Raw genomic sequence first — 22,714 nt, 5'->3', positions numbered from 1 at the left:
AGTATTTACTAATAATGTGGAAAGACAATGCATTTAGTTACTGGGCAGGGTTTTAAGTGAAGAGCTAGAATCCTAAATAAGTCACTTTTAGGAATTATGGGGTAATAAAAATATTAAAATCATGGGTTTTTTTGAAAACTGATTTTCAATTGGAAAGGGAATTTGCACATACAATATATTCATATGCAGTATCTTACAGACATATGATAGAAAATACAAAAAGGTGAGAAACTATTGAAGAACTAATATTACTTACTTCTTTCAGCATAGCAGATAGATCACTTTTGCTCCTTTGTTTTTGATCTCTGTTAGTGCTTTGGACTCCTGGGAACAAATGGAGCTGGGAAAAGCACAACATTTAAGATGCTGACTGGTGATATCATCCCATCGGCAGGACGTGCTGTTATCAGGACTCCTACAGGGTAAATAACACAGGGTTTGATCAGAATAGTACTAATTGATAATGCCAATGATCAAAGACACAGCATGTCTTCAGTCCTTTATACTGTACTCTAAGGACCTGTTTTGTTCCCTTTCAAATGTATATTGCTTTATTGCTGTTATGTCTCTGCAGGAAAGCATTTTAGTATTATTTAGTTCTGACAGCTCTGTTAATTGAGAATAAACTTGTCTGGTAGAAAAAATAGTAGGCTCTAGGAAGCCTTAGCATACAGTCTGTTTGAAATTGTAACAAGAATCTTAACATACAGTATGTCCAGATGCATGGATATTTATCCCCCATACTGCTGGTGAACTGAAAAGTTTTCAGGCTTAGGCTGATGAGCAGTGTTTCAAGTAGATAATTTCAAAATGTTTTCTGAAACTTGTGTCCTTCAGAGTCATTAATTAAATACTTGGTCGATATGCTATGTAGTTAGGATAGGAGGTAGCGTTGGTGATATTAAAGAGTGATAAATGAATAATGGACTTTTGGGGTTAAATGTAACCAACATTTAGCATTTTTCCCACAAAAATTGGAAGTAAAGTTATTTTTTAGTCAGGCCAAAGTAAAATGTATATGTGTATATATAAATGTATTCTGGACTAGTTAACAATTTTGAAACTTCAAAACATGCATTTTGGAGACGGGCAGGGGAAAGGTTTAATTCAGAAAGTTTTTAAAGTAAGAATAATGGATTTTCCAAAATGACAGATTACATTTCTTTGTTTTAGAAATTAAATACTTTCATAGGTCACTGTTTGCTCACTCCTTTACAAAGATAATGAACAGCAGATTTAACTTCAAAATGTGAGTAGTTTCAAAATTCAGTTTTCTGAAAAGTTTACACCTCTTTTGAAATGGACACCATCACCACTACCAAACATGATTTTACTTAAGTGTATTTTGCTTGATTTCTTCATTATCTTTCATAACAATTTTTTTCCAAGCGATACAGTGTAAAAATAATTTGATAACAAAGTACTCCTAAAATGACCAACAAATAATTGTTAATCATGAAGAAGGAATTACTAGAAAGATTTTGGAGAAATTATTCTTAAAATAAGAGGAACTTACATGGGTAAGGGTTTGCAATGGTTATAGACACTGCTAGACACTTGTTTTCATTTATAACTTCCCAGAACAGAAGACAAAACTTTTCAGACATTAAACAACAACAAAAACAATAACAAAAGTTGTTTGTTTGGGGTTTTTTTAATGATTTAAAATTAGATAAAAAATGACATTTGGTGTTCTTTGGAGGTGATGGAATGCATCGCACCAGGATATCATGGAGGTCAGATTAGCTTGAGTCTGAAGAGGATTTGAGATTAACAGAAATAAAATAATCTGTAATATTTTTTTATAAGATATTGCCTTTAGGGCAGTATTTATGCTCCCAGGTTTTGTTTGGATTTTGAGGGGTATTTTTCTATAGATTTTAATGTGATTTGCCTTTGGTCCCACCTATGCATTTGTGAATTGTATGTGGCTCTCCCTGTACAATGCAGTACCAGATCTGTATTGGGGCAAATGATTTGATCTGGTGTGACAATTCCAAAATTTTAATATCCACTTGAAAGCAAATATAAAGTTATAAAAATATATTTCATCATCACATTTATTGACATTTATACTATTTTTATTGGCTACGTAACTTATTTTACCAGAATCCTTAAAGATAACTTCTAAAAAAAAATCACAAAACAGTTTAACAATGCCTTTATTTCTTTTACTAGACATGTTATGTACCTGTGGCTAAACAGATAAAAATTCTTCTGAAGTCAACATTAGTGTGCTACTGGTTAAACAACATTAACAAAATTAAACTAAATTAAAAAAAATAACAACAGATTAAATGCTCTCCCTGCACATGATGTGTACTACTTCCATTTCCTCCACTGTGTTTTATAAATCCAACATGAAAGCAAACTTTAAGATGCAATGTTATTTTCCAGATACTAAAATATAGGTAATGAAATTTGACACACTTGGGAGGCTCGAGAGGAAGCCGCAGACATTTACATGTAAATGTCCAAAATACTCTTGACAACATTAATTATCACCCTGTATTATGGTGGTGTCAATCCAGGTTATGGATTTTTATGTGTTTGAAGTGGCTGAAGTGAGGGTAAAACTCATATTCCCGTTTTCAGAACTTAGCACTAGCTTGAGAAAGCAGCCTCAAGCAAGAGGTGCAGCTACACAGCGACTAAACTTGGGGAAACAGATTTGAGGCTGGGAGAAGAGATTCATGTTAATCCTGACTTTGTTCCTTGCTTCTTATTTTGGCAACTGCTGTTAAGCAGATCATTGTGCACTGTGTTGCTGTACTACTGAAAATCACTAGCGGGCAAATTCATTGACTCTTCCGTAAGTAAGATGGTTAATTAAGTTGACTATTCCATAAGTAAGACACAACAGGTCTAGAGAACCCTTCCTCAACAGTAGAAAAATTAGTAAAGTTACTCATCCCAGGGACTTTTAGGTTTATTGGTTTCTATTTAAACCTGAGGAAGGGGGATATCATGGTAAGAAGTCTTTTCTTACTCCACTAGTGTGCTCAAAAGGCTGTTATTCCTGGCACAGAGGAAAAGGAGAATTAGCTGAAGAAAGCAGTTGCTGGTCACAGCTGCAGACCATTTGCTGCTCAGCAGATGTAGACTTCTTCGTTTAAAATCTGTGTCATGAAGCAGCTTCCATAGAAACATTACCTTTGATAGCGATCCCTGATGAATAGTTTGGCCATCAGCTTAGATGTAGATACCAACTCTGTTGTGTTTGACTGGGAAGAACACAAATTTTGTCCTCTGTGACCCTGAAAGGACAGGCTATTAGACTCTGATGGATCCTTCATGGTTTATTTTTCATGATCAAATAATGAAATGAGTATGCAAAATTATTATTATAAATACTGGAGAACCTAACTAATGTAACTCTATGCAGAAAATCCTTAATTCATTACAGTTCCCGTTTCCTTTAATAACTATGTTTTAAAGTTCCTGGTTTGAAAAAGAACCCACCAAACCAACAAACAAGACAAAACAAACAAACAAAACCCCAAACCCAGAAACTCAAACAAAACTATATGTACATTTTCCTGATTGCTATTGTAATCATTTCACCAAATTTAAAATGAAGTCAGCAGTGTCTCTTTGAGGCAGGTGCACTGCAAACAGCCTTGAATTATTTTCCAGGACAGGTCTTGCACCTTTGCACAGTACAAGGGACCAGAAATGGGCAGTGGGCTTTTTGAAAAGCGCATGTTGAATTGCAAAGTAGATTTTTGGGAAGTTCAACCTAAAACATCTTGGAGGTGCACATAAGCCTTATAGTAAGAGCCTCACACATTGATAATCAAATTGTATTCAGGGAACTCCTGCTAGATTCCCAAAGAAAGTAAGAAAAATGTACTGAGCAGCAGCTGCCTTTTTAACAGGGCAGAGGAGCAGATTCACATCATCTTCAAGTACTTCTAAAAGATTTGTTGGCCTCTAGGTTTGTTTGTTGAATGTTTGATACTGCAAAACAGAAGCTTATGCCTAAGAATCTGAGAGAAAACTGCCTCTGTTTTCATAACAAAAACTTAAAAAAATACATAAAAGCTAGATGTTATGTGACAGTTTTCAGTATCACTGAGATTCATAAGATGGGGTGTTTTTAAGCAGGGATGTTTATTAAATACTAGAGCCAACTTCATCTCTTCTGCAAATCAGGGCTTCCTAGCATTCTTGTTGGTAGGGGCATTCTTTTGGGAAGGGAAGCCTAATATGTTTTTATTAAGCTTTTCTTTTTTTTGTACACTACAAATTAAATAGATATTTGAAATCCACTGTGTGCTTAAACTTTGTACCTTACCATTTACGTGGCAAATACATGTTTAAGGTATACAAGCAGGGCAGTCTACCAAAAACCTGATGTACTTTTTTTTTTATTTTCATATCCTTCTGCAGAAAATGTATTTAGGAAACTTCTAATCTTTGTAAACCATTCTGGTTGTAACTGTGATGTGGTATAGTCCAGAAAGAGAAATAACAGGAATTTACCACAACCACAGCCAACATTGTGAAGATAATAGTAAAATGCCATTCACAGACAATTTTGCTTTTTTCATTATTTTGTGTACCTCATTAACATTGCCATTGTCAGTGAGATATCTGTCCAAATGAAACAAAAATATTTATCATATAGTGAATGCATCTCCATATTAGGGATACTTGCAACCCCAACATTAAAGAGTGCCAAGGGAAGAAGCAGCATTGCAACAGTTACTTTGGAATATGTGGAAATAAAATACTGATACTGAAGTACCAGCAGTCCCTCTCATAAAGGGCAGAAATACTAAAAGCAAAAAGGAAAATGACTAGCAAATATTTTAATAAAATTTGCTTACCTCTGTTTATAAAATATGGTGCCACAGAACATTAGGAGGCTCTGGCATTTGAACAACATATATACGAACAAGTTGTCAGGCTTAAGTATGTATAATAGTTAACTGCATGGTCCGCTTGACATTTAGGTTTTATTGTGTTCTCCATAGCACAGCTGTTCCTCTTTAAGAGTACGCATGGACTCAAATTAGCTTATCCTTAGCTCTGCTGCCATAACTAGATTGCCACCAGTGTGTGAGCTGGCCAAATGAAAGCTAGTGCATAAAGCTGTAAACATTTTTGTAGTTACTTTTCCTGTCAAATAGCTTGAAGAAGTAAGGTGTTTATTAAATATGTACTAAGAAAAGCAGACACTTAACAAAGTGGTAAAACAAAGGAGAACAAAGTGAGTCCTCCTAGTCTTTGAATATCTGCTGGGCTGATTTGTCAGCAAATACTGTATGTCTGTTCCCCTTGTTTTGTTTTTGGTTTTTGGGGTTTTTTTGAGTGTACATTGGCCGTTCTTTGTTTTTTTCCCCTTTCCATATTGTGTCTAAACCTTCTTCAGTTACTCAATGTCATAAAGCTTCCCTTAGCCAAGGAGGGCTAAACACAGCTTGGAAGAGAGAGTATCAAAATCCTTTTAAGTGTCATGTCAAGATCAATGTAAAATAATGAATAATATGACTAGTGGTTTTTTTTGCTTTTTCCACAGGCTTTATTTTGCATTTTTTGCCATTGTAGCTTGCTGAATAGAGTTGACTTTAAGTTCATAAAGCAAAGTCTCACTTGTAGTGGGGTGCACAGAGGAAGAAATAGACAAGCTGGGTGTCATCTTGTTCATAAGGTGCCCCACTGAGGGAGGCCTGAAGCATTTGACAGTCTTCCTCATGTAATTAGTTTATCTCCCATGAATTTCCATCTTCCTTCTGCAGGGAGATCCTCAATGACAGCAGCTCCCCATCCTATTTAAATTATGTGTCAGTCATCTCAGTCGTTGGATTACAAAGTCATAGGACCAAAGAACTGCTTTCCAAAGAGGGGAAAATAAAATAGTTCTTTATAGCTAGAACTTGGACTCTTTTGATAGTTATGATATTCAGCTTGATAAATAATTAAAAATGTAATTCAAATAGATTTTACTTGAAAGGCAGAATAAATTTACATCAATATAATGGCTGAGATAGCTGTTGTTACACTGTATATCAGTATAATTAGTTTAATTATATCTAAGCTATAGCTACATTAATTATATTTTAACCTTGATTTTTTTATAATGTTAATTGAGCATTAGCATGCACTGAGTTGAGTGTGAAGTTAAGAGTACAATGGAATGTCCAACTACTTTTTCAATTTGTAAATTTATATTTCATTTTGACTAATTAATGGAATTTATCTCTCTACAGAAGCCATTGTAAGTACCATATATATCACTGCCTTTATTTTAACTGCATTCAGAAACTGCAGAAAAAGCATACAAAAATGAAGCAAAGTGCATAGCAGAGTCAATAGTGAAAAATTTTTTCCAAAACCAGCCATAAAGCTGATATTGAGGGTACTAAGTTGTCTCTGGAAACTTGAAACTGAGGTGTACCCATGGATGTCAGCCCATAGCTAACCGCAGACTACATTGCTGGTAACCACTGTAACAAGTAAGAACCAAATCTAGTCTCTGCAATAACCTGCAATAAACCTCCTGGAAACTACAGGTCCAGTTCAGGCAAGAGAAGGCAACAGCTTGTGTCCAAGCTTATTCTCATTCATTCCAGTGTCTTAGTTTCTTTTCAGTGTCAGCAAAGGCTTCCTGAGCGCCACATGCCACCCAATGGTAGCCTTCAGGGCTGGAATCAGGTTTCGAGGGTTTCTTTCAACACATAAAAGAAATTGACTGATGTAAAAAGCCTTAAAATGCTCATTGGAGGAACAATTTTGATTGAAAAATTTTACTCACTCAGAGTTTAGTTCATTATCCCCAGTATCTTTGAAGTCTGGGAAGTTTCTTTCATTAATAATACAAAACTCTGTAAGATGAGCCCTCCAAACTTATGGAAGCCTCCTTGAGTCCTGGATTTGTTCAGGATGATTTGCACCAAAGTATCATGATTCTCACTGTATAAATGGAGACCAAAGCACTTAGAATGAGATGCAATACAATACCTTCCATGCTTCAAAGGCCGGACCGTGCTATTTTCTTGAGGGTGCTGTACATTCTGTTGACTCTTACCAAAAATGTACTAGAAATGTAATTTTTGGACACATTCTGTTGGTTTTGTCTGTTACAGCTCTTCTACTTTTAGGGAAAAATTAAATAATAAGTGGAAGCATTGACTGCTTATAACAATATTGTCTAAAAATAAAGTCTTCACTAGGAAGGAGATAACTCATGTTCCATGTTAGTTATATGTCTTACCTTTCATGATATGTAATGAAAGTTACTAACAGTATTTAAAGATAAAAATCACTCAGTTTTTATAACAATACAGGAAGTCTTCTATTAGTGTAAAATTCTGTTTTCCTGCCTATAGTTTTTAGATATTATACTGGAATTCATTGTGTCTACTGTACTATGGACAAAAGAGCTGAGAGGGGTTCAAACTCTACTTATATGTTCTTTATTTATAAAACAAGCTGATTTTTCATCTTCTGTGCCCTGTTGTTTATATGAATAGCCTAATGAGAAATGTTAGTATGCTGATATTAAAAGGGCAGAAAAGAAATGTCTGTTTTTCTTCAGGTTGACAAAAAAACCCACAAAACAAACAACATTTTGCTACATGCTAATCCATATGTCAGAAAATATTTAAAACCTACATTTCCAATTTTATTCTGGTGACATCATATATGAAGATGTTTGTTAAGGAAGAAGAAGGTTATAATTTAGTTCAATGAATAACAGCAGAATTAAAGAAATGAAAAGGGAAAAGCTTTTACAGTATATCGTTTAGTGAAAAGGTTTTCTGGTATCGTCATTACCACTTGAATTGCTCATTTCATTTAGACCCATGAAAATTAAAACTGAGAGATTAACTGAATTTCAAGGAAAATAATTTTGCAGAGATGAGGGCAGTTTTCTGTTATATGATAGGTACTATAATTAAAAATTATGCTGTGTTTTTCTTTCATCTATTCTTTCAGTATTCAGAAAAAAAGCTTAGGACCTGGCTAAACAAAACTGAAGGATGAGCTCCAGCTTTTTGATTTGGAAATCTACTCAGGATATTGCTAAGGAAGAAATAGTACTATATGTACCAAAAAAAGTCTCAGTAAAAGACCATAATCATCATATAATGCCCTCAATTCCCGCCCCCCCCCCCCCCCCCCCCCCCCCCAGTCTGGTCAGATTGTTTTCTGCTTTGACAGATACAGAGATGGAAAAAAAAATAGATCCATGAGTTCTTTAGTGAATACATTAGAAGCTCATTATTAATAGGAACTCTTTAAGTGTTCAAGGTCAGCATTAATGGATAAAGCGGCAAGATAAAGACCAAACTGAGTAAGAATATTAAATTATGTATTCTCACTGTACTCTTCCTTTATGAAAGCTAAAGATCAACAGGTGGGCTATTGTTCATCTAAGGCTGGGTGCTTTATGGGAGGCATAACACTAAGATCGTATCTATACAATTAGCACTGGAGACACTGATAATGTTTTTAGTTCCTGGTGCAAACCTGAGTAACTATTATCTGATATAGTTCTATCTAAAGGACATTAGATATCTGGTATTTTTTGCAGCCCTGAAACTTAATTTTTGTTTTTCATTGTATGGACCCATTCCAGACTAGAAATTTCTATCCAGCTACAGGATTCATGCTGAGTAAATGTCCCTGAAATTACCCCTGAGTGCGATTTGTTCTCTTATGCCTGAACTTGGGATATTACCAAAACCTCAGTCTCGTTTCTCCAAAGACAGCAGCTGCACCAAAGGAAACCTTGTTAGTGTGCCTGAAACTTCCTAGTAAAACAAACCTTAGACACATCTCTCTGTGTCATCTCTAGATCTCTTTCAGATCTAGATTGCATTTCACTGTGGAGAGTGTTTCACTATGTTAGAGTTCATTGAATAAGGAATCCGCTGCTTCTGACAGGTTATGCAAAAAGATCAACATTAATCAATCCATACCTTAAACTATAGATCACCTTAAAAGAATAATTTAATTTGATTTAGGCGTGGCTGGAAAATGAGCTGGTAAAACTCTTTACATACCTCATTTAAAATAACCTATAAGTGGATATAAATTAATGAAGAAGTACATTTCTTGTATCCTTTTTCCCCTATTTGTGAAGACTTTGTCTAGAGACATGTCTAAGGACAGTTAACTTCCTTGGCACCATCGAAAGCTACAAAGACAGTAAATTTTTGTATCTTTGCCATTAAGAGCAAAAGACCATTCTAATTAGCCCCCAGCAATGTTTTTCATAATCATGATTTATCTTTTCATAACATTGCAATATATTTTGATGCTGTGGTTCATTATGTAAAATGCAGAATTTGTGTTTTCTTTTCCTCCTCGGACTCCTGAAACTTGTTAACAGAAGATACATATTTATATTTTCACTAGTGATGGTATTTGTAGATCCTGCATTTAATACATTTATTTTGTGTCTAAATGATTAATCATATATTTAGTTCTCTTAACTAGAAACATAGAAAACCACTAAAGGGAAAACTGTTCTTTTACTTAGAACCTTTTAAAAAGTTTTTTTCTTTCAAAGATCAGATTTTTTTATTATTAGGTAACTTAATTATGACAGGTCTTTTCTGTACATGTAAATCAGCATCATTGAATGTTGAATTAGATGTTGGAATAAATAGGATAGATTTAGTGTCATTATGGGTAATGAGACACCCTTGCAATCAAGCTTGCTTCTTAGCAATGAATGCAATTTCAAGTAATGCTGTACAGCTACAGTGATGGCCAAAGTCTCTTAAATCAGGGTAATTTTATATTTTTTCCTGTATTGTCTTTTCACCTGCTAGGCTTTAATATTCTGTGTTTTGTTTTATTCTTGCTCTTTAGAGAATGAATGCACACATATGTGTGTGCACAGACACGCAAAGAACACACAGCAACATTCCCTCCACCACCCTACTGCCCTTTTAATATTGAATGTGATGCATGCAGAATGGTTTTGAATTCTGACTCCTTAGAGCAGGGTCTACCAAAGAGATAAGGGAGGTAAACCTGGTAGGAATTAATTCTCATGGATCTGTCCTTCTGTGTTGATCTGTTCACCTTGACACACAAGCTGTTAGAATAGTGATGCGTGGGTGGCAGTGCTAATCTGAAAGGGACAAAAAGCATGCATGGCGTGTGGGTGGCACTATGGCAAGTAATCATACCAAAGAAGTTCAAACTTATTTACTTACGGAGTTGAGGGGGTATGTGTTTGTCTTGAAGACCCTGTATCCCAAGGGTGAAACTCAGGGCTGTGTTTTTCTTAACATTCAAGTTTTTATTTTTTCTTTAAACAGATCTGAAATGGATCTACTGTCTGCTAGCTCTGAAGGCATTCTCATTGGCTACTGTCCACAGCAAGATGCCCTGGATGAACTTTTAACAGGTTGGGAGCATCTATATTATTACTGCACACTGCGTGGAGTTCCAAAACAGGATATTCATAAGGTAACTATCCAGAACAAATTTGCAGGGGGACCTGAACCCAGGTTGGTCTGCGGAGTTTATAAAACAATTATAGGTTTTTTACTTGAGAGAATAGCTAATATTTTATCTTAACAACTTTAGTAGTAACCGTTTTCATAACTATTAATTTATTTAAACAATATGGATTTTTTTCTGTTATGTCAGTTCAAAACACAATAATGTCACTGAGGATAGTAAAATAACAGTAATGTAAATGAAATTTCAGGCACAAAAACTCTAAAGAAAATGGAATTTATGAATGATTCAACACCTTCATTATCACACTTAGAGAACTGGGAGGGAGTATCACACGTTCTGAGCCATGCATCTCTGAAAAACTCTTCTTCAGAGAGGACAAAAAACTCTGAAGGAATTAAAAATTGTTGAATGATTATATAAATAAACCAGACATCTGGATGCTAAGATGGCAGCTGTCAGCACTTTGCTAAGTAAACATTTTATATTTCACAAGATGGTGGCTGCATTCAAACCACCTGCCTGGAGCACTCCCTAAAATATTCCAGCTGCCATACCAGGCCCAGGGCTGTCCAAGGAGAAGAGGCCAAATTCATGTCATAAAATGTTTTAAGAACTGAATAGCAGAGATGATGAAAATATCTGGGAACGTCACTGAGAAGTTTTAAATTTACAGATACAGATGTAGCTTTGCTGACCAGCAAACACTGCTCTTTTTCTGTAATGAGGCAATCAGCCAGCCAATTCCAGGAATTAAGTACCAAATGGGCATCGTGTAAAATGTGGGGGTTTTTCCTGTCTCTGCAGATGGAAGTTTCTGATCTGACCTGGACTTGAGCAGCTCAGTCTCTGGTGCTTAATTGCATCTCTATTCACATGAGAAAACTGGAGCGTGATATGAAATCTGTGTCTGTCATTCCTGCTGTATAGATTGGTTCCATGTAGTTGCTATGGCTCTTGATTGTCCTCCTAACCACCTGTTGTCTTCCTTTTCCTTTTTTCCAGAAGCAAAACTGCAAGTAACTGAAATGCCTTTTTTTTTTTTTTTTTTCCCCCTACCTACTCAGCATTTTCCTGGCTATTGCCTCAGGATCCACTAAGTTGTTTACATTCATTTCCTTGTCTGTATGTGAGAGGGCCAACTTCTGGTTCTTTGCAGTCTTTTTTTTCCCCAGCAGCTAGGTACCCTTCCAGAAAAAGGTATGATTGCTGCAATGGGACATTGAGTATTCAGAAGTAACTGCCATTATACCTCAATAATGCATCAGGACAGGCAATGTCTTAAACTGATCATTTGGGTGTTTGTGGACGAGTCCCACCTGGCTGGACTTTTAACTGACTGTTTTAACCGTACAGTTCTTGCTACCTGCAAGAAATCATCATATGGTCTTTTATTTAGTTGTTTGCTTTTCATAACTCATTGGTGGTATTTTTTTGTTTCTGAGTACTGGCAGAGTGCTGAAGACTTGACTACGTTTCCCTTGATCTAAATGAACTATATAAGGGATAATTGTTATTGCACTAAACCCCTCAACTATAATTACCTGTTTTCTCCATGAACTCACAGTTCCTCGCTAACAGTTGGGCTAAAAGCCTGTCATAACTAGCATCTATTATCGTGGCACTTTAATGGACACAAAGGTGGCAACATCTCCTCCAGAGCTTTGTAGTCATTCAAAAGAGTGCTGTTAAATATCCATACATCTTGCGTGTTATTTAATGCTTTTGGTTCTAAGTGTAATTTAATAGAGAAATCAAAGTTTGATTGTTTAATTATGCAGGAGTGCCCTTAAAATGCTCTAAACATGGTTTTTAAACTTTTCTGTCTTCTTATTTTCGTAAGAAAATGCATATGCCCAAATGGTACACCGTGTACTATAAATGAAACAGTTTTTAAGACACCCTAAGAAGAGTGGAGATTTCAGAAGAATCTGAATGGTAGAAGTACATAGTTTTAATTAAATTTCAAGGGACTCGCTTATATAATATTGGGTCATATACATACAGTGTTACTCTCACCAAGCCCTCTCCAGAGCATAGACTAAGCATACTGCCCATTTGTGAATAAGTTAAAGCACATAAACCCTGGTGAATGGTGGTCCTCTGAGAAAGAAACTGAGTAGGAATGAGCCTAAGAAGGGCTTCTCTGCAATTAAAATAATTGCATCAGCCTTATTGAAAGAGTTACTTTTATAACTGACTTGAAATTGCCAAGAGCGGTGTCTTTGAGTGAGAGCTGAGTAGGGCTTTTAGTCCTGTGCCACCTTTCTGACTCTGATTAGCAGACTCTTAGCTATTTTATTTTAATACTCACAGGTGTGAGGAAAAGCTGTTCAGGTGGCACTGGCAGACACCTTCTTTCTGATAATACCTCACCTGCAGACAACTGGAGATGATAGCTTTAAGCAGCGCGAACTGATCTGTGCGTTACAACAGGCTGTTAATGCTTTAATCTTACACTCTGCGCAAACCCTGTCAACACCAGTAGTAGAGGAGACTCTGTGTGTGTGTGTGCACGTGCCTGTGAATCCCGCTGTCGCTGCTTGATTTGTGACTCCTTCAGGTCATTTAGCCTCCCAGAAGCAACTGCTTGGCGGGGTAAGGAGCCAGATCAGGAGCTGTGTGGAACCTTGAGAATGGAGAGAGATCTGTGGTGTGCTTATGGACCTGGATTTCATAAGTAAATTGCCCCATGCAGCACTGAGCTTTTCTCAGGTGCCTGGGAACTTTTCCAGATTGCGATGATCAGGACGATACCAGCAGATCTCTGTGCTGTGCCTGCAGGGTGTCTCTCTGCATGTGCATATGTAAATGAATGCTACTGCAAATGCAGCCTCATGTCTGTATATGGTGAGAAGCAACAAGGGTAACCTGGCTTCATATACCTTCTCAGTAGGTAATGTGAGAATAGTGCTCTCTGCGAAGTATCTGGCATTCATAAACCCCATTTCAGATTTAGGAATAATTGGTGTACCTAAAAGCTTTCACTTTATGTTCAAATCCAGCTATTCTGTGGGCAATTAGCACACAGCTACTGGAATGGCAGTTTTCAAACCCATTTGGGGAGCAGTTCCTCACACAGTGTGGTAATTCATGTACGGGCCCTGCTTCAAGTGGGTCAAAATCAATTATGCGTTATTTAGAAGTGACTTACATTACTACGGTGCACTAGGAGAAGATAGATGTCAGTCTTCTGGTTATCCTGAACCTTAGATGATCTAGATGTAGACTCTAGACTATTTACAGACAGCCTTCTGTGCCTCAGTTTCACAAGTGATATAGAGACCGTTCTTCCTTCCATTGTCTTAATTTTTTGTCTGCAAAGATTGCAAAGCAGACTTTGTTGCCATATGTTTGTGATCAAGGCATCAAAGGGCTCCTGCAAATAATATTTAACTACTCTGGTTTACCTTCATCAAAAACTGAAATGCAGCTATCTCAGAGGAAAACAAATATTTTTGTTAGCAGGCCCTTCTGACTGTGTGCCACTGCTGTGAAGTGTTGAACAGCTGCTGTGTTTCAACTCAGAAATGGCTGGTGCCTGGAGAAAGTGTGCATTTTAGTTGCCTATAAAGAAAATAAGGCCTGGGAATGCTTTGGAATAGCCAGCTGTATGAAAATGTAAGCTGTTATTTTCTCATTCCCTCCTGCCTATGATATGGTGCTCCAAGCCTGCCTCTGAATGTTTACCAGTCAGTGTTTCTGCTAATGTGCATGCACACATATATTCTAGAGTACATGGTTTTGATGTGGAAAGAAACATACATTCAATTTGTTTTTTAATAAATTAGTAAACAGGCAGGCGACTTACAGGATGTGTTGCTGCTAAAGTTATGTATTGAAGCACTAACTTCAAGGATCAAATCCTTTGCTAGACAGATATATCAGCAGCAGGAGTTAAGTGCCTGACATAAAGCTGAGTGCACTTAATGTTCCAAAACAGTAATTAACTGAATGGGAAAGGAGGAGAAAAATGGGTCATTTGCTATCAATGTTAAGCTTCATGTAACATGAAGTTTTGCTTTACTTCCCAAATTAGCTCTGAAAGTTTCTTTTTACTGCAAAACTGGAAAAGTTAGAGTAGAGCTTTTGGGCTATTTAGACAGATACTAATTTAACTTAGTATTTTTAATTCTTATTTTTATTTATTTAATATATTGAGTTTTAATATCTAAATTTGTTCCAGAAGACAGGATACACTTTGTTAAAAAATGTAGGATATTAACACAACATTAAATGACATCTCTCATTTGCATTAAAACTTGTGTTGCAAACCTCAAAACAAGCTTCATCAGGCCTTCAGAGGCAACTTCTGTAAGAATGTCAGCATGATTTCTCTTTATGTTAACTCTCTAGGAACATTTTTGCACTTACTCTGGAATCTCATTGACTTCCTTACATGTTATATTCTGTAGCTGCTGGAAAAGGAATTTGTAAATTCATTTATTCTTTGTGTGTTTGCTTTTTTTGGACTTCGAGCAGAATTAGTGTGTACAGTTTTATAAGATTCTGGGATAAAGGACTATTTTCCCCGGAAGTTTGACCATGAGTATATGCTTTCCTAGTGTAAGAAATCTAATAATTTCGAGTTTACTCTGATGCAGAATGAATACTGTTTGGTGTGGAATTGATGAATTATTGTTACTCTAGGATGTTCAATCTACACTGCAGTCACTCACTTAGAACCCGACACTACAAATGACCATTTTGGAAGTGTATAGTTATTTTTCAGATGACTCTAGAATTCATCCCGTGTTTTTCATTTGTACTAGGTATGATACTAATTTTCAGTATTTGGTTTGGTTTGCTTTATAAGGATATGTACAAAAAAAAATACCAAGAAGTTATAAATTGTATTTATTTTGTCAGAAATGATGCACAGATCAGTACACTGATGCATACAACCTGTCAAGTCAGGATGGACATGCTACCACATTTCTAGTCTTCTATTAGATTAAGTCTTCACTAACTCCAGGTTTTTGTGGAACACATACTAACTGATGACTCTCAGTACTACTTAATTTTTTTACTGGCGTATTAATGGTAAATTTCAGAGAGAGTGAAAAAAATCATTAGTGGCTACATGATTAGCGTCACTTACTGCTTTTCAGTGGGGTGGATGCGCCTTTCAGTTCCCTGATGGATAGAGGACACCATGAATACTTTATTAATGCAATATTTAGCACAAATAAAAATGTTTGCAAAAATTCAAGTTACCTTACTGCCTCTTCTGCAATGAATATAGTCTTTAGGAAATCCACAAAGTATTGAAAGATTTGGTGTAGACTTTACAGATTGAAGGGTTTATTCCAATGACTGTTCCAAACCTAGAGGAACTAGTCCCAGTTAATCTGCGAAAAAGAACTTTTGCTAAAGATGTTAGATTTGATGGAGGAAAAGTAAACATATTTAAGGAATACTGGAAAATAGGGAAATCGTTAGTTGATAGATGTAAATCTGTTATAATCTGGATGGGGGTAGGGGAGAGGAGGAAAGAGTTTAAATACATAACTACAGCCATGACTATAGGTAAAACATATTTATGGTTCAAGTGCATTCAAAATATATATTTTTGTGTATAATGGAGTCTTTTAACTTGGCCTCAATGTTACAAGCTTGCTAAATAAATTGATGTATCTTCTCACTCTTCACTGCTGAAAGCAATTGAAACCAGAAATAGAACATCATGATGAATTTGACAAGAAGGGAGAGAAGGTGCTTGTGTATATATCTCATATGCACTAAAGGAATGAAACCATTAGAATTGTAAATCTCTTGCATAATTGCATGTATCTGTTTGAAGATTTGTCACATGTTCAATTCTGAATTTAATTTAAAGCAGTTTAAGAGGGTTTTTCATTTTTACTTTATAGCATACTATGATACAAGCCACAAGGTACCACTGGTTATACAGATAAATGAAGTTATAATGGAGATGTGCAGGCTCCTCCACAATATGCCTAATACATAATATTTATAATTTCATTCAAATGACTGTGTTGCTGTTTAGGGCATACTGATGAAATTAAGACTTATTACTGGAAGTCTTATTATATACATTAAAGAAAAGAGAGAAAGTTTTGGGGTCATCTCTTGAAAGAAGAATGAACTCTATCTTATATTTGCTGAAGCATGCTCTGCAGAGCTCCTTTGAAATGAAAGGATTGAGTAAGATAGCAGGAATAGATTTTCTAGTTGCAGCTGGGAAACCATTAGGAGTAAGAAAGCTGGCTAATCCTTCTGCCTTTATGTTGCTGATGTGATTCAACTCCAAATCTGGTCTAAGTTGATACGTTTTGCTCCGAAGAAGCATATCTAGATATCAAGCCAGACTGCAGTGTGTACTGCAGTGATCTGCAAGGTTTATCTTGGAAGCTCTATACAGTCCGAGCAGCAGCAAAGTGGGTACTATGAAATGATTCTTAACACTCTCTTTCTACCTTAAGTAAACCTTGTCTTGCAAAATTCCCATAGCAGAGGACTTGCCAGGCTTTCTCTACTAGTACAAAACAGGAGATGGCGTGGTCATGAGTATGTGTGCACTGAATGCTTGAATACATACCAGATAGTTGCGAGGATTCTATGCTTGAATAGCAAATCTGGCAAAGTCGATTCTTTTTAATGTTGCTCCCTACAAAGAACATTGTGTTCATACCTGATACTTCATTGAGTCTCCTTGGGGACTTAGCTTGAATGTTTTTTCTTTTCTCTCTGGGACTGTTCCTTGGCTTTCTAAATTCTTCCCTGTGAGGCATTCATTGCCCCTTTCAAAGAAAGGCATTTTTCTGATTTAGACTAAAGTTTTGATAACATTTCAAAGCAGTGATAGAAATAGTGGTTCTGGCCATAGCTAAAGGATGGTGATTATTATATTTCAGCTGTGATATGTAGTCCTCTTTTTCTTGTTGTTTAGTAACCCTTGAAGCCTGTTGTAGTTTTGCAATATGTGTTAATTTTGGTGTAAACAAGAGATCACAATGGCGATCTTTCACTTTCTGGTTTTATTTTTTTATGAGCTTTTCTGTGCAATTTTCTGTATATTGTTGATGGATTTGTAGGAGGATAATATTGTCACTAATATGCATGCCTTCCCAGTGGTAGTAAAGTCAAGTCAGTTTAGTATAGTGGATAAGCTGTCTACTATATGCTTTAGAGGTGTTCTCTTTACAGGCTATTTCAGTGTATAATGAGACCTATGTTTGCTAGTTAAAAAATAAGAAACCAACCAACCAACCAACCAACCAACACCCCCCCCCCCCCAAACAAACAAACAAAAAAAACCCCAAACCCCAAGAAGCTCGGCTATTATATCTCAGAATATAGCTTAGATGCTTGACCATTTCTAAAGCCACAGAATGTTTGAATCTGCAGCATTTCTACAGATATATAGCAATAGTTTATTTCGTTCAAACAAAAGTAAACCACTGTGAATTAACTCTAAAATAGCAGATTTTAGCTTTTCAGTATAAAATTACTTGTGGGTGGTTTACTTTTTGTTTTTTTTAACTATCTGCATCTACTGTAGTCAGAGCAATATTTATAAATTGTAGCTTTTATCAAAAAGCATGCATTGCTGTCAGGCTATACGTTAACATATACTGAATGCAAGCAACTATTAGTACCAGTGCCAGGATCCACACTAGAATACTGCAGATTCTCACCACTGCAGCATTATTCTTGCTTACAGACAACTTGCTCTCTCAGAGTTGTCTCCCGTTTTTGTACATAGCACTGAAAAATCTTGCTAAAAGGGTCATGAATATCTTGATAAAACTGTCTTATAAAAATATTACTATGCTTATGGCAGTTTATTTGAAATGGATGGTGAATATTAATTCACAATATAGTTTATGATATATTTTTTCTATTAGATTTTCTGAATTAATTGTAGGCTGTCCCTCTGATTGACTTACCCTTCCAGTCAACCTTTCTTTTTGCTGAAGGTAGTGCAGAGGCAGCAAAAGGAAAGCACTATACTGCTGGGGATGTTCTGGCTGTTGATCTCAGACTATAGAGCACCACACAACTACTTGTTTTACAAGAATCTCCTGGCTGTAGTACATCCAGGTTGAAGACATACTGACTCTATTACAAATTAAATCACCCTTTGATGATACAGCCACCCAGCAGCATGCCACTAAACACCTGCTGCTTTGCAGGGTGCACCTGGCAGCGGTGATTAGAAAATTTGCTCCCATCATGTTTGTGCATGATGCAAAAAACCATGATTGTGTCCATCATGTTTTTGCATGAGGACTCCCTGGGTGGTCCAGCAGTGATAACTTATGGAGGTCGAGCAAGGCTTTTGCTACATTAAAAATTCTCTAGTACCAGTATTTGAGGGAGCCTTGTACATTAGGACTGTCTCTGACAGGTAAAGAAAGGCCATAGAGGACAGTGTGAACATTGTCTCAGGTATGCTCATGTCCCTGCCCTGCTTACTCAGATCACACATACTTATTTAAGCAATTACACCAAATCAGCTAGGGTCAACTTTCTCCTCTCAGTTGTTAGAAAAGTACATGAATTTAAGCCTAAATTACCTTGTGTGTTTAAGAAGCTCTAAATCCTTGACCTGTGACTTGCTTTTCTGTCATTTCCATCTTTTTTGTGGCTGATACAGAATTTTGTCTCCTGAATTTTCAGTTACTAAGATGTTCGATCAAATAAATACTGGAGAATTAGAAATGAGGAACATTGTAGATCACTGACCCATTGACGCAAAATGAATGCAAATGACTGTTACAAGCAATGACAAAGCCAAATTACATATATAAGAAAATACTTATCCTTTGTGGAGAACTAAGGAGTCCCAGAGCAGATTTTTGTATGTGTCTAGGATTCAAAAGTAATAGTATGCAACAAATAGGGGTAAATAAGGAAACAATATGTATATTTGCTTAATATGCATGAACAGAGTATTCTTTCAACCTAAGCACAAGCATTACCTGATTTGGCTCATCTTTGCTGGCCTTCATATTTTTGAACCACAGGTTGCAGAGGACCTTGTTAACCAGTTACACTTCAACACCCATGCTGACCAACTGGTGAGAACATACAGTGCTGGCACAAAGAGGAAGCTCTCTACTGCTGTGGCTTTAGTTGGTAAACCTCAAATACTTTTACTGGTGAGTAGAGGTAATACTGTGCCTATGATAAATGGGTTATTTTGAATTTTGCTGTCTTGTATGTTGCTCTAAAGAAAATCAGGTAATTTTCTGATCAGTCAGGGAGTAATTGTAACATGGATGTACAACTGTCCTCTTCTGCTGTATGAACACTCCTTATTTTATTCTCCAGTGCTCACAAAGATAGAAAGTGAAGTTGTAAGTTGTTTTTCCTTGCCTTTTTTTTTTTTTTTTTTCTTTTTTTTTTGGTCCTAAACACACAAACCCACATTTGTAGCATCCCATAGCCCAGGGGTCCTCAAACTGTTTAACCAGGGGGCCGGCGCGCGGATGAAGTGGCAGGCAGCCATCTGCGGCTGCTTGGGTTCCCCCCAACCCCTGGCGGGGGGGTCTGTAAATACCGGGGGCCAGATTGAGGACCGTGGGGGGCCGTATCCAGCCCACGGGCCGTAGTTTGAGGACCCCTGACATAGCCCAAATGTATACGCAATTTTTTTTAAGATTTCCTTACTCAGAAGAAGAAAAAAAATTAATCCAAAATATATTAATGCTTTATATATTTTATACTTTGTATATAACATGAAAAAATATATATGAATGTTCTACTGGCTTCCTTAAGAAGGAAAATTCTAATTTTAATTAGTAATTTGGAGCTGGTGTTATTAATTATTGACCAATCTTTTTCAGGAAGGATATTCATATTCCTTGCCATGTCATGTTTCATAAATCTGGCTGGTTCTTATATTTTTGTTGGATTCACAAACCACACAACCAAACTAATACTCCTGAATGATATTAATTTAAATTATTTATCACAAGTTGTTTTGGTGCTTGCATCCTACTGTTCATTTAAGCCTGAAACTGGCCTTTCCAGTTTAAACAATGCCTCTTGTATTGAAGATCAGGGTATTACAAAGCTTTGGGAACAGCATCATTATGACACTGCATTCTCTTTCTTATCATTACCTATTGTTTTACCAGAGAAGATTGGACATCCCTTTCTTAAGACTTGTCCGGGAAGAGCTAAACCAGTTCAGTAGTGGAATAAACCTTTCAAAACTGTCAGAGGGAGGGAATCAGATTCCCAGAGCTGGGGTGGAAGCTAGTGCTTCCAAGAAGAGATAGGAAACTAAGTAGAACCAAATTAAACTGGTGTTCTCACATGGTTCATGTTTCAGAAGATCAGACACATTTTGTTTCTTCTAACTTCCTATCATTGCTTAATTTCTGAGTTGAATTATTTTATTTACATTTTATGCTTAAACTGACCCTGGTTCAGTTAGTAAAAGGAGGAGATAATCTTAAATCAGTGCTTTCCCAATCTTAGAAAATGCTCCAACTGTTTTTAATGCCTTTATGACAGCATGCTACTGCAAGTATCCATTTCAGCCTACTTCTTGCTGCAGGGCACAGACTATTGGGTATGTAGTGACAAGATGAAAGAAAAATATCTAAACATGTTAAATGCTTTAAAACATTTGGCTGGCTTTAGAAAGCTAGCAGATTTTAAAGAGTTATTCAGTATTTTAAAAGGCACTCTTTTTTTGTCTGCAAGCAAACACACCAATGTAAACCACTGAATCTGCTACTAGATTACATCCAAGATCATAAATATAAATTTAAGTAATCGCATGAGCTGCTTTATTTTTATTGCTTTTTATGTTTTCTTTGTTAGCTGTGCACAAATAAAGGCTATTGAAATGATTTCTCTTTCACATCTTCCATTGGTAGCTAAACACCAAAACTGCCATCAAACTGGATGTTTTGTTTGCTTTGTTTCTTCAGGATTTTGCTTCCAGGTTTCAGCTGGGATTCCTTGCTGCCCATACATTGGCTAAGGCAATACAACACTAACAGATGCTGATAACTCTCATGAAATTCCATTGCATAAAAAGCAACTGGAAGAGTTTTCTCCTCCCTAGTAATGTAGTGACAAAGATGTACTTTTGGCAATCAGATATCCTTCCTTCTGCTTCCATGAGTAGGTGAAGTCAAAATTTGATTTAGTGAGGACAGCAGGATTAGGTAGGAAGGGGAAAATAAGTTTTTGTAGCTGCACTTCTTTCTCCATGAAAGCCATCCAAGTGGGAAATGGGTTTGCCAGACAGTTTGCATTGAGCAGCACTGATTGGGTTATTATCTAATCCTGTGGATTCTCCCCACTGTGGGTTGGAGTTTTCCTCAAAGGGACTCTGGGAGTAACTGCTGGAGGATGTTGACTCCAAACATATGATCTGCCTGTCCACATCTTGCTATGGGATGGGCAGTGCAGGCAGCCAGGAGTTACACAACTTCTCCACTTGTTTGTGCTCGTGGCAGATGTGCATGCAGGGGAAAAACAGGCACCAAACCCTCCCAGAAAGTAAGGAAAACCACCCGCAATTCTCTCCTATTCAAAAAGGTATATGTGTATGTATGTTATTATTAAGCACATATATGTATATTTATGAATAACATAGTTTAATATTGAATTATATAATATATACATGTAAATATTATTTCTATGCAAAATTAATTAAAAGTGCCTTCTATAAATTTAGAAATTAAACTATAGCGTTAAAGCAAAAAAGTGATCATGGTGTCTTTAAAGTGGCCTCCTGAAAAAGTAACTTTTTTGAGAAAAATATATTACTTTATTGTGCATTTTGTTAATTCTTCATGCTGGGCTGGAGCTGCTATTCCCGTGCTGCTCTATCATCATTTTCATTTTTCTTATAGGATGAGCCCAGCTCTGGGATGGATCCCTGCTCTAAACGCTACCTTTGGAAAACCATCCTGAAGGAAGTTCAGGATGGCTGTGCAGCTGTACTGACATCCCACAGGTAAGACCTTTATCTAAGCAACCAGAATATTCCTGTTCTTTCTTCTCACCTGCTGTCAACTGAGAGCAGAAGAGCATATTCTGAAGGCATGCTCACCCTGGTATCATATGTGAAATATGTCTTGGTATTTTATGCAGTTCCTTCCTGCTCATGAAAATTGAACCTGTGTAAATTCTAAATATTTTTTATATTCAGTTTTTAAGGATTAGAATGTGGCTCAAGGAGGCTGCAGTCACAGAAGAAATGATGCAATGAATTTTTCCTTTTCTGTGCTCTTTATAATCAATGTTTCAGTGTCTCTTCTTGCTCGGAACACTAGCTTATCCTTTTGTCGCT

General features: G+C 36.5%; 1 protein-coding gene across 2 annotated transcripts in view; it reads left to right on the top strand.

Annotated features, from left to right (window-relative positions):
• Nucleotides 1-22,714, top strand: part of ABCA13 (ATP binding cassette subfamily A member 13) — a 218,324-nt gene that overhangs the window by 163,126 nt on the left and 32,484 nt on the right. For both annotated transcript variants that reach the window (XM_080379025.1, XM_080379026.1), the window contains exons 54-57: nucleotides 313-422; nucleotides 10,284-10,434; nucleotides 19,422-19,556; nucleotides 22,275-22,378. In XM_080379025.1, the coding sequence (XP_080235151.1) occupies nucleotides 313-422; nucleotides 10,284-10,434; nucleotides 19,422-19,556; nucleotides 22,275-22,378 (500 nt within the window). The remainder of the gene's footprint in view (nucleotides 1-312; nucleotides 423-10,283; nucleotides 10,435-19,421; nucleotides 19,557-22,274; nucleotides 22,379-22,714) is intronic.

The sequence above is a fragment of the Falco punctatus genome, assembly GCF_963210335.1.
Source record: "Falco punctatus genome assembly, chromosome: 3".
Lineage (NCBI taxonomy): Eukaryota > Metazoa > Chordata > Aves > Falconiformes > Falconidae > Falco > Falco punctatus.
This window is presented reverse-complemented; position numbering and strand designations above follow the sequence as displayed.